The following is an 11160-nucleotide window of genomic DNA, read 5'->3' as shown; positions in this document are numbered from 1 at the left end:
TCATTGACTACAGGTCAGTATTCAAAACCATAGTACCCTCCAAGCTCATCATCAAGCTGGAGGCCCTGGGTCTCATCCCCGCCCTGTGCAATTGGGTCCTGGACTTTCTGACGGGCCGCCCCCAGGTGGGGCCCCATAAGGGTGCGTGCTCAGCCCCCTCCTGTATTCCCTGTTCACCCACGACTGCGTGTCCATGCACACCTCCAACTCAATCATCAAGTTTGCAGATGACACAACAGTAGTGGGCTTGATTACATACAAAGACGAGACAGCCTACAGGGAGGAATCAAGGGCACACGGAGTGTGGTGTCAGGAAAACAACCTCTCACTTAACGTCAACCAAACAAAGGAGATGATCATGGACTTCAGGAAACAGCAGAGGGAGCACCCCCCCTCTATCCACATCAAAGGGACAGCAGGTGGAAAGTTTTAAGTTCCTCGGCATACACATCACAGACAAAGTGAAATGGTCCACCCACATAGACAGTGTGGTGAAGAAGGCACAACAGCGCCTCTTCAACCTCTGGAGACTGAAGAAATTTGGCTTGTCACCCAAAACCCTGACAAACTTTTACAGATGTATAATCGAGAGCATCCTGTCAGGCTGTATCACAGCCTGATACGGTTACTGCACCACCCTAAACCGCAAGGCTCTCCAGAGGGTGATGAGGTCTGCACAACGTATCAACGGGGCATACTACCTGCCCTCCATGACACCTACAACACCCGATGTCACAGGAAGGCCAAAAAGATCATCAAAGACAACAACGACCGGAGCCACTGCCTGTTCACACCACTCCAATCCAGAAGGCGAGGTCAGTACAGCTGCGTCAAAGCTGGGACCGAGAAGAACAGCTTCTATCTCAAACAGCCATCATTAACTCAGAGAGGCTGCTGCCTACACTGAGACCCAATCACTGGCCACATTAGCATATGGATGACTAGTCACTTTATACAATGCCACTTTAAATAAGGCCACTTTAATGTTGTTTAAATATCTTACATTGCTCATATATGTATATACTGTATTTTATACCATCTATTGCACCTTGCCTATGCCGCTCGGCCCTCGCTGATCCATATATTTATATGTACATATTCTCATTCAAACCTTTTAGATTTGTCTGTAGTAGGTAGTTGTTGGGGAGTTGTTAGATTACTTGTTAGATATTACCACAGTCGTAACTAGAAGCACAAGCATTTCGCTACACTCGCATTAGCATTTGCTAACCATGTGTTTGTGACCAATAAAATTGGATTAGATTCGATTTTTACAGGACCGACCCCAACCCTGGTTAATGATTAGGATCAAAACCATAGATAATGGAACCACAAGGCTAGTGAATGTACCTAGCCGGGACCCAGATCTGTTTGTCATGCCAAACAATAGCTGTAGGAGTTCTGAATGCAATTCAAAGCCGACACTGTGGTTATTAACAAAATAACTTACAAAGGACGACTGCTTTGAGGACCAAGCTTTCATCCCTCTGTGAAAAGAGATCAAATCAAATGTATTTATATAGCCCTTCGTACATCAGCTGATATCTCAAAGGGCTGTACAGAGACCCAGCCTAAAAACCCCAAACAGCAAGCAATATAAAGTCAACATAACAGATCAGCTGCTGGTCATTCTGAAATAACCTCCGTCTCCAGTTCTCTAGTCTTTAAACGGTCAGGCTGATACACGAGTCAGTCTGGCCCTGGTAGATACGACAACTAAAAGTTTGTTGAAATTGTTAGATCACATGTTAGATATTACTGTACGGTCGAACCTAGAAACACAAGCATTTCGCTACACTCGCATTAACATCTGCTAACCATGTGTATGTGACCAAATACATTTTGATTTATAGTATTACTGATTCTACAATGTTGGGTAAAAAAATAAATGGATTGTCCATTACCTCTGCACCATATGATTACAATGATCCTGACAGAAGATGACTTCCTATTTACTGGTGACAGAATTTCAGGCCAATCGTAAATGGACATGATAAAGTCATCGTGATCTCTTCCCCCGTCTCCTGAGTATACTGCATATATTATTTAAATCTATACCCATTAAAAAAAAATAATGACAAAGGTATCACATACCCTAAAACTATGTTTTATTGATAAAATGTAAATGTTATTGATAAATTGCTGATTGAGCAATGATAAGATAATATTTTAATATTCACATCTCAAAACACATTATCATTCACTTTTCACTTTGTTCCTGCAAAACACCTTACGACAAACACATCTTACGACTGCCAGGCAAACCAGCGTTACAAGCAACACACACGCCAGCAAAGTCGCTATCACATCAACCGAGTGGTATATTATCCAGGACATCTTATAGGACTCTGTCCTCAGGTGACGAGCTCCTTTATGTCTCATAACAAACTCGATCCAGAACACTGCCTTGTCCAGTGGTTTAATGGGTTGGTCTCTGTGCAGTCTGGACAACCTCTGCATGTTCTCCCTGTAGGACGGTTCATGCAGCACAGCCTTCAAAGACTCCAGGAACACATTTCTGTCCATTGTGATGATATCCACCGTGTTAGCTGCCCCCCTCTCCTTCAACTTGGAGAGGTTGTCGGACTGGTCGAAGGCGAGAGGGAGGCCGACTACGGGGACACCGTGGTAGATGGCCTCCTGGACACCGTTGGATCCTCCATGGGCTACGAAGGCCCGGGTCTTGGGGTGTCCTAGGAGATCGTTCTGGGGAAGCCAGTCCACCAGTAGGGTGTTGTTACCCAGGGTAGAGGGTCTCTGTCCAGTATACCTGAGAATCACAAGAGAACCACAGTGGATATACATGGAAATCTGACACTTTTGTTTTTAAGTCTAGGCCCAGATAAAGTCCTGGACTAAAAGCATGCTCAATGGAGAATAACATTTGAAATAGTTTTTTAGTCTAGGACCAGGCCTTATTGTTTTTGGAAAACTGGCTCCATTTTACTAATAATTTGTCCAATTAATTAAAGGATCTATCCATCCATCCATACCTCCAGATGACCTTCTGAGGCAGCTGAGCAAAGGCGGCAGCGATTTCATCTGCGATATCTCCAGGAAGCTCTGCCACCAAAGTCCCCAGAGTCATCATAACAACCCCATGCTCGCTGGAACTCTGAACAAACACCTCCAGGTCCTGTGGAAGAGGCTTGGAGGGCTTACACTGGAATCCCCCAATGTAGACCATATTCGGCATGGTGGGTTTCGGAAATTCAAAGACAAAATCGCTTCTCATGAGCCAGATATCTGCTTCCTGGAAGAATGCGTTGTAATCCACGTCAGGGCCAAAGTAACGCTGGACTATCGGTTTGTAGTTGGGTTCTGTGATAGATGTCAACGTGTAACTCCCGAGTATGTAAGCTAAGACGTTGGTGACTCTCTGGAGGAAGGTCATCTTATCTGTGAACTCTGTGGCTGTGTATGGGACGTAAGAGAGAGGCGACGGGGCGATGACCAAATGAGCTTCACCTTGAATGGTCCATCTGACATTGTAAACCAGAGGAAGGTGGAGGACGCGGGCTAAGATCGTCCCTCCACCAATCCCAGGATCCGTCAGAACCAAATCAAACTTAGCATCCTGGAGAGACTGGATCAACTTTCTGTCTTCAAGGACACGAGTGATCATTTCAACCATGTTCTTGTGGAACTCAAAAAAAGTCTCCTTCATTGATGACTGAAGCTTGAGTTCGGTCCAAAAACCTTTCCCCTGCTCCCTTTGAATCTTGAGATGTTTACTCAATATAAATTCACCAAAGAAGTTTTCATCGAAGCCACCAGTGTTGGGGATGGTAATGGTGGTGTAGTGGGGGGAATTCTCCTTGACGTACCAGCTGTTTGACGCTCGCACCACTGTGATGTCATGGCCTTTGGAATGCAACTCTTCGATGATGACTCTCATGTTGACCCAGTGACTTCCATCCATTGGGTAGATTAATATTTTACCCGCATGGACAATATTGGACAGGGTGAAGAGCAATACGACCAATGAGATAAGGGTTGGTTGATACATCCTTCTGTCCATGGTGAAACCTTAATTAGATACAAGGAAGTAGATGTCAAACAATCAATCACAATAATTAACTAGCCGTCAGCTATAGTTTTTAGCACATTCTGTAACATCTGACAATTGTATAGGAATCAGAGAATTTAATTGTCTCTCTTGCCCTTTTTATAAAGGTGCGAAATGGGTTGGTATTCAACGAATCTACTAGGTAACCTAGCTAATGTACACTGTCATACAAATCCAATAGGGTCATATTCAGATGGACTCGTAGTTGCACAAGATCAAATCTGATACATCTGAATCAGACCTGGGTTCAAAAACGATTTGATATAATTTTCAAATAGTTTAGCTGTGACAATGTATGCACACATGACTGTAAGTAGCTTTGGATAAAAGCGTCTGCTAAATGGCATATACTATATACTACAATGGGACCAGTAGAAAAGTACAAAAAGCACAAACTTGGCATTCCAGGTGTAACAGTATACATTTAGACCGTCCCCTCGCCCATACCCGGGCTCGAACCAGGGACCCTCTGCACACATCAACAACAGTCACCCTTGAAGCATCGTTAACCATCGCTCCACAAAAGCCACAGCCCTTGCAGAGCAAGGGGAACCACTACTTCAAGGTCTCAGAGCAAGTGACGTCACCGATTGAAACACTATTTAGCGCCGCTAACTAGCTAGCCGTTTCACATCCGTTACACAGGCACTCCAAAAGCAAACGCTTGAATTATTTAAAAGATTTCAAATGGTGGTTAAACCCAGGTCTGATCTGGGAGAGGGTTTATGGTTATGCAACCTCATTGTTCAATCAGAATATTCTGACTGCTGCAGATCACATTAGGAAGCATAGAATGGGTTGTGGATGGGAGGAGCAGCTAGCTGTGTTGCTACCATGGTGTGTTGTCATGTGTTGCTACCATGGTGTGTTGTCATGTGTTGCTACCATGGTGTGTTGTCATGTGTTGCTGCCATGCCGTGTTGTCATGTGTTGCTACCATGGTGTGTTGTCATGTGTTGCTACCATGGTGTGTTGTCATGTGTTGCTACCATGGTGTGTTGTCATGTGTTGCTACCATGGTGTGTTGTCATGTGTTGCTACCATGGTGTGTTGTCATGTGTTGCTACCATGGTGTGTTGTCATGTGTTGCTACCATGGTGTGTTGTCATGTGTTGCTACCATGGTGTGTTGTCATGTGTTGCTACCATGGTGTGTTGTCATGTGTTGCTACCATGGTGTGTTGTCATGTGTTGCTACCATGGTGTTGTCACGTGTTGCTACCATGGTGTGTTGTCACGTGTTGCTACCATGGTGTGTTGTCATGTGTTGCTGCCATGCTGTGTTGTTGTCTTAGGTCTCTCTTTATGTAGTGTTGTGGTGTCTCTCATGATGTGTTATGTCCTATATTATTAATCCCAGCCACCATCCCCACAGGAGGTATTTTGCCTTCTGATAGGTCGTCATTGTAAAAAAGAATGTGTTCTTAACTGACTTGCCTAGTTACATAAAAAAAAATATATAAAAAATGAAAATCCTTCTAGTCCCAGATCTATTTGTACAGTCTTGACAAGTCTGTTTGTTTGGTGTGACAATCACCATACACCCTTAGGGGGAAAAAAGGTGATATCTCGAACCTAAAAGGGTTCTTTGGCTGTTCCCATAGAAGAACCTTTTGAAGAACCACTTTAGGTTCCAGGTAAAAACCTTTTTGGGTTCCATGTAGAACCCTTTCCACAGAGGAAAATAGTTCTCCTATGAGGCAACCCGAAGAACCCTATTGGAACCCTTTTTCTAAGTGTAGGAGTTGGCAAGGCAACACAAACAGACCTGGAACGAGGCTAAGAAGTAGCATCCATGGAGAAACTCGTATTGCTTACTACATCCTCAGACATCCAGAACCGGTTTTGTGCAAACGTTCCACTTCTTGTGCTCCTTGTCATTGTTTGGCATGACAAGGAGTGGTATTTTAGCACAAAGAGACTACATTTCTCCAGGTTACACAGACCACATATCATTTTTCCAATTTGCTTTCCATCTTTGCATAATGAATTGCATTTATGATGCAAACAGAATGCCCCCTCCCCCCTCTACACACACACACATAATAAGTACTTAAACAAGTCACATAATAAATTGCATGGACTCACTCTGTGTGCAATAATAGTGTTTAACATGATTTGTGAATGACCACCTCATCTCTGTACCACACACACACACACACACACACACACACACACACACACACACACACACACACACACACACACACACACACACACACACACACACACACACACACACACACACACACACACACACACACACACACACACACTTATCTGTAAGGTCCTGTAGTCGGGCAGTGAATTTCAAACACAGATTCAACAACAAAGACCAGGGAGGTTTTCCAATGTCTCATAAAGAAGGGCCCCTATTGGTAGATGGGTTATAAAAAAATATAACTTTAAAAAAACAATCTTTTTTTAGAAGCTGACATTGAATATCCCTCTGAGCATGGTGAAGTTATTCATTACACTTTAGATGGTGTATCAATACACCGTGTCACTACAAAGATACAGGCGTCCTTCCTAACTCAGTTGCCGGAGAGGAAGGAAACCACTCAGGGATTTCAACATGAGGCCAATGGTGACCATAAAACAGTTACAGTTTAATGGCTGTGATAGGATAGAAAACTGAGGATGGGAAACTGAGGATGGATCAACAACATTGTAGTTACTCCACAATACAGCCTAAATGACAGAATGAAAAGAAGGAAGCCTGTATAGAATAAACACATTCTAAAATATGCATCCTGTTTGCAACAAGGCACTAAAGTAAAACCACAAAAAATGTGGCAAATTAACTTTATGTCCTGAATACAAAGTGTTATGTTTGGGGCAAATCTAACACAACCTATCACTGAGTACCACTCTTCATATTTTCAAGCATGGTGGTGGCTGCATCATGTTATGGGTATGCTTGCCATCAGCAAGAACTAGGGAGTTAACCTCTTGTTCCTACCTGACACGCAAGCGTCCCATCTAGACATCTGGAAATGCAAATGCGCTACGCTAAATGCTATTAGTACTAGTTAAAACTCAAATGTTCATTAAAATACACATGCAGGGTATTGAATTAAAGCTACACTCGTTGTGAATCCAGGCATCAAGTCAGATTTTTAAAAGGCTTTTCGGCAAAAGCATGAGAAACGATTATCTGATAGCATGTAACACCCCAAAAGACCCGCAGGGGACGTAAAGAAAATCATTTGCATAGTCATCGCTACACAAACCGCACAAATAAAATATAAAACATTCATTACCTTTGACCATCTTCTTTGTTGGCACTCCTAGATGTCCCATAATCACTATTGGGTCTTTTTTCCGATTAAATTGGTCCATATATAGCCTAGATATCGATCTATGAAGACTGTGTGATAAACGGAAAAAAATAGCTTCTTATAACGTAACATCATTTTTTAAAATTAAAAAAGTCGACGATAAACTTTCACAAAACACTTAAATACTTTTGTAATGCAACTTTAGGTATTAGTACACATTAATAAGCGATCAAATTGATCACGATGCGATATATATTCTATATGCGTCTGGAAATAATGTCCGGGTAAATCTCAACCAAAATATCCGGTCGGAGACCTGAACAAATGGCTTGTCTCTTCTTCGTTTGACCAAGAAACAAAGCCTAGGCAAATGACAAGACTGTTGACATCGTGTGGAAGCTGTAGGTAATTGCAACCTCAGCCCCATTTAATGTGGTTCGCCTTTAACAATGGGTTGATGTGACGGATGGATATATTTTTCCATTTTCAGTGATCAGATTTTCCTGCGCTTTTCGATGAAACGCACGTTCTGTTATAGTCACAGCCGTGATTTAACCAGTTTTATAAACGCCTGAGTGTTTTCTATCCACACATACTAATCATATGCATATACTATATTCCTGGCATGAGCAGCAGGGCACTGAAATGTTGCGCGATTTTTAACAGAATGTTCAAAAAAAGTAGGGGGTAGGAGTAACAGGTTAAGGATAAAAAGAAATGGAAAAGAACTAACCACAGGCAGAATCCTAAAGGAAAACCTGGTTCAGTCAGCTTTCCAACAGACATTGGGAGACAAATCCCTTTCAGCAGGACAATAACCCAAAACACTAGACCAAATCTACCCTGCATTGCTTACCAAGAAACCAATGAATGTTCCTGGGTGGCCGAGATACAGTTTTGACTTAAATCTGCTTGAAGAATCTATGGTAAGACCTGAAAATGGTAATCTAGCAATGATCAACAAGAAATTTGACAGAGCTTGAAGAATTTAGAAAATAGATAAATGGGCGAATTTTGCACCATCCAGGCGTGGAAAGCTCTTAGAGATGTACCCAGAAAAACTCACAGCTGTAATCGCTGCAAAAGGTGCTTCTACAAAGTATTGACTCAGGGGTGTGAATACTTATGTAAATAAGTTATTTCTGTATTTCACTTTCAATAAATGTGCAAACATTTCAAAACACATGTTCAGGCTGTAACACAGCAAAATGTGGAATAAGTCAAGGGGTATGAATACTTTCTGAAGGCACTGTAACTTACTAACTAACCACTAACTAACTACCAACAAACTATCTGAACGAATTAAACAAAAATGTTTAAATAACCATTGTTACAATAAAAAATAAAGCCTTTATAAACCCTTAATGTACAGTGTTCTCACTGATAGATTACCTACCAAAACCAGCCAAGTCCACAAGCAACTTTAAAATCCAATTCAGTGTTAGTTTGTCCAACTGCCCAGACAACTACTTCAAATTCATTCACATCTCACTGAAAGGCAGTCCAGTAGGGTTGTGTCCCCTGATTGTTGGTATCAGACATGTGACATAAAGGTAAGTTAGGTTCCTCCTCACTACTACAACAGTGCCTTGTTAAACGCAAAACGACTTGGGGAGACGGGAGGTTACACAATCTCTGTGTGACCAGTGGCAAATCGTACCAAGTGGACTGTTTTTAACCATCGTCTAATACATTAAGTGTGTGTAACACTGCAGTCCAGAACTTGTTTGAACTTTAGATATGGGATATGGTCCCAAATTGTACCCTTTTCCCTATATAGTGCACTACTTCTGACCAAGGCTCTGGTTAAAAGCTGTACACTATCTATATAGGGGAAAGGGTGCCATTTGGAACATAAACCATGTTCAAAGTTCTGCAACCGTTTTTTTGTGTGTTTTTTTGTTTTTTTTTTGCATGAGACTCATACACTTGCTCATATGCATATATGCATATCAGTTCCATACATTAAGAAATGTCTCTCTTCGCCATTGGTAGCAATTGTAAGGTGACAGATAGCCAAGCGGTTAGAGAGGCAAGCCAGCAACTGGAAACTTGCCTGTTTCGAATCCAGGATCTGATGAGAAAAAAAAAAATCTGTTGCACTTGGGTTAAAAGTGGAAGTAACATTTGGGCTGACCTTGTGTGTTGCAATTGACCAATAAAATAATCTTAATCTGTTAGATAACATAGCCAAGGGGCATTGCACGCACCATAGTTGAACTGGGTTGAAACACAAGAGTAGTAGAGGAAAGGTGAGTGCCCAGGAAAAATAATTATGACATGTGACCATGACTGTGCTATGCCTTGTATTACCATGTGACGCTCTCAATGACGCCTTAAGAGAGGGTACAGAATGCAGTGCACACACTTTGCATTACTGTTATACTTCATTGCAAATAGTGTAAGACAAGGATTGTGAAGGCGATACAAATAAAAAGTCAGAATAGTTTGCCATTATTTAATAGTGAAAAGAGGGGCATTGTTAAAATAGTGACGCCTTTAAAGCAATAGTATAGTACGTAAACTCTCTCTCTTTCTCTGATTAGCTATGAATCATTTTACTGTGTGTGTGTGTCTCATTCTCAATATTCACCCACAATGGATAAATTGATAGAAGAGATCTCTGAAGTTTACATGAAAATGGTTCAAAAGCAACAAAATTATAGTTTTGGAATGGCCTAGTCAATGTCCAGGCCCCCGTAATAATGGCGCCGAAGGGAATGGCTGCCGTTTTACAGGCTCCAAACCAACTGTGCTATTTTGTTTGTTTTTACGCATAGTTTGTAACTTATTTTGTACAAAATGTTGCTGCTACCGTCTCTTATGACCGAAAAGGATATACTGCTTCTCCGAGACCAGGCCCAAATCCCCGTCATTCGCCTGAAGAAAATACAGAAATATAGGGGGGTGTAGATCGGGGTGCCCTGTGAAAATTTGTCGGCAAGTGGGTAACCCGCCTCTACCATCTCTTCTATTAGCCAACGTGCAATCACTGGAAAATAAACTGCATGATCTCCGTTCGAGATTATCCTACCAACAGGACATTGAAAAATGTAGGATCTTATGTTTCACCGAGACACGGATAATATAGAGCTGGCTTGGTTTTCCGTGCATCGGCAGGACAGAACAGCTACGTCTGATGAGACGAGGGCTGGGGGTATGTGTCTATTTGTCAATAAAAACTGGTGAGCGATGTCTAATATTAAAGAAGTCTTGAGGTATTGCTGTAAACCACACTATCTACCAAGAGACTCCATCCACTACCGACATACACAAATTACCGTGGCTAACCTGTATACCCGTACCCTCTGTATATAGCCTTGTTATTATTTTTACTTTAGTTTTTTCAGAATATATTTTCTTAACAATGCAGTTAAGAAAATAGAGTTAAGGGATTATAAGTAAGCATTTCATGGTAAGATCTACAACAGATTTGGTGAGACTGATCAACATACACCCCCCCCCCCCGACCGTGGCCCCCAATTCACATGACTATGGAGGGACTTAATGGAGAAGCTCAGCCAAACTTCCTGAATTGACTGAACTTTAAAATGGAATTGACTCCAACCCTGCTGGGAAGATAATATTCAACCAGACACTGCATTTCCCATTGGACAATATTCAAGTTGGATCAATTCCAGCCTGGTTTCAGAAGTGCTTCTGCTGTCCTGCCAATTCCTATCGTAATGACCAAAGAAGCTAACAGATCTGGGACCAGGCTAGATCCACTACAGCATGTTAAATGAAACATCAAAAAAGAAAAAAGTCAAATAGAAGAAATGACACATTTGTAAAGTTACCTTTGATCAGG

At 41.9% G+C, this 11160-nt stretch overlaps 1 protein-coding gene across 1 annotated transcript; it reads right to left on the bottom strand.

Annotated features, from left to right (window-relative positions):
* Window positions 1-2086: 2086 nt before the first annotated feature.
* LOC124032031 (UDP-glucuronosyltransferase 2C1-like) lies at window positions 2087-9006 on the bottom strand. The gene is made up of 3 exons (XM_046344001.1): window positions 8746-9006; window positions 2994-4029; window positions 2087-2770 (listed from the first exon to the last, which is right to left on the bottom strand). The coding sequence occupies exons 2-3, from the start codon at window positions 4019-4021 to the stop codon at window positions 2197-2199; spliced, it is 1602 nt and encodes a 533-aa protein (XP_046199957.1). The 5' UTR covers window positions 4022-4029; window positions 8746-9006; the 3' UTR covers window positions 2087-2196.
* Window positions 9007-11160: the final 2154 nt, after the last annotated feature.

The sequence above is a fragment of the Oncorhynchus gorbuscha genome, linkage group LG01 (genome assembly GCF_021184085.1).
Source record: "Oncorhynchus gorbuscha isolate QuinsamMale2020 ecotype Even-year linkage group LG01, OgorEven_v1.0, whole genome shotgun sequence".
NCBI classification, from domain to species: domain Eukaryota; kingdom Metazoa; phylum Chordata; class Actinopteri; order Salmoniformes; family Salmonidae; genus Oncorhynchus; species Oncorhynchus gorbuscha.
The sequence above is the reverse complement of the archived record's forward strand: the minus strand, read 5'-3'. Positions and strand labels throughout refer to the sequence as shown.

Excerpts from the sequence above, each read along its gene's own strand:
- LOC124032031 (XM_046344001.1), bottom strand. The coding sequence starts at position 4,021 with ATGGACAGAAGGATGTATCAACCAACCCTTATCTCATTGGTCGTATTG. Across the intron at positions 2,771-2,993 it reads CCTCAGAAGGTCATCTGGAG|GTATACTGGACAGAGACCCT; the intron begins GTATGGATGGAT and ends TGTGATTCTCAG.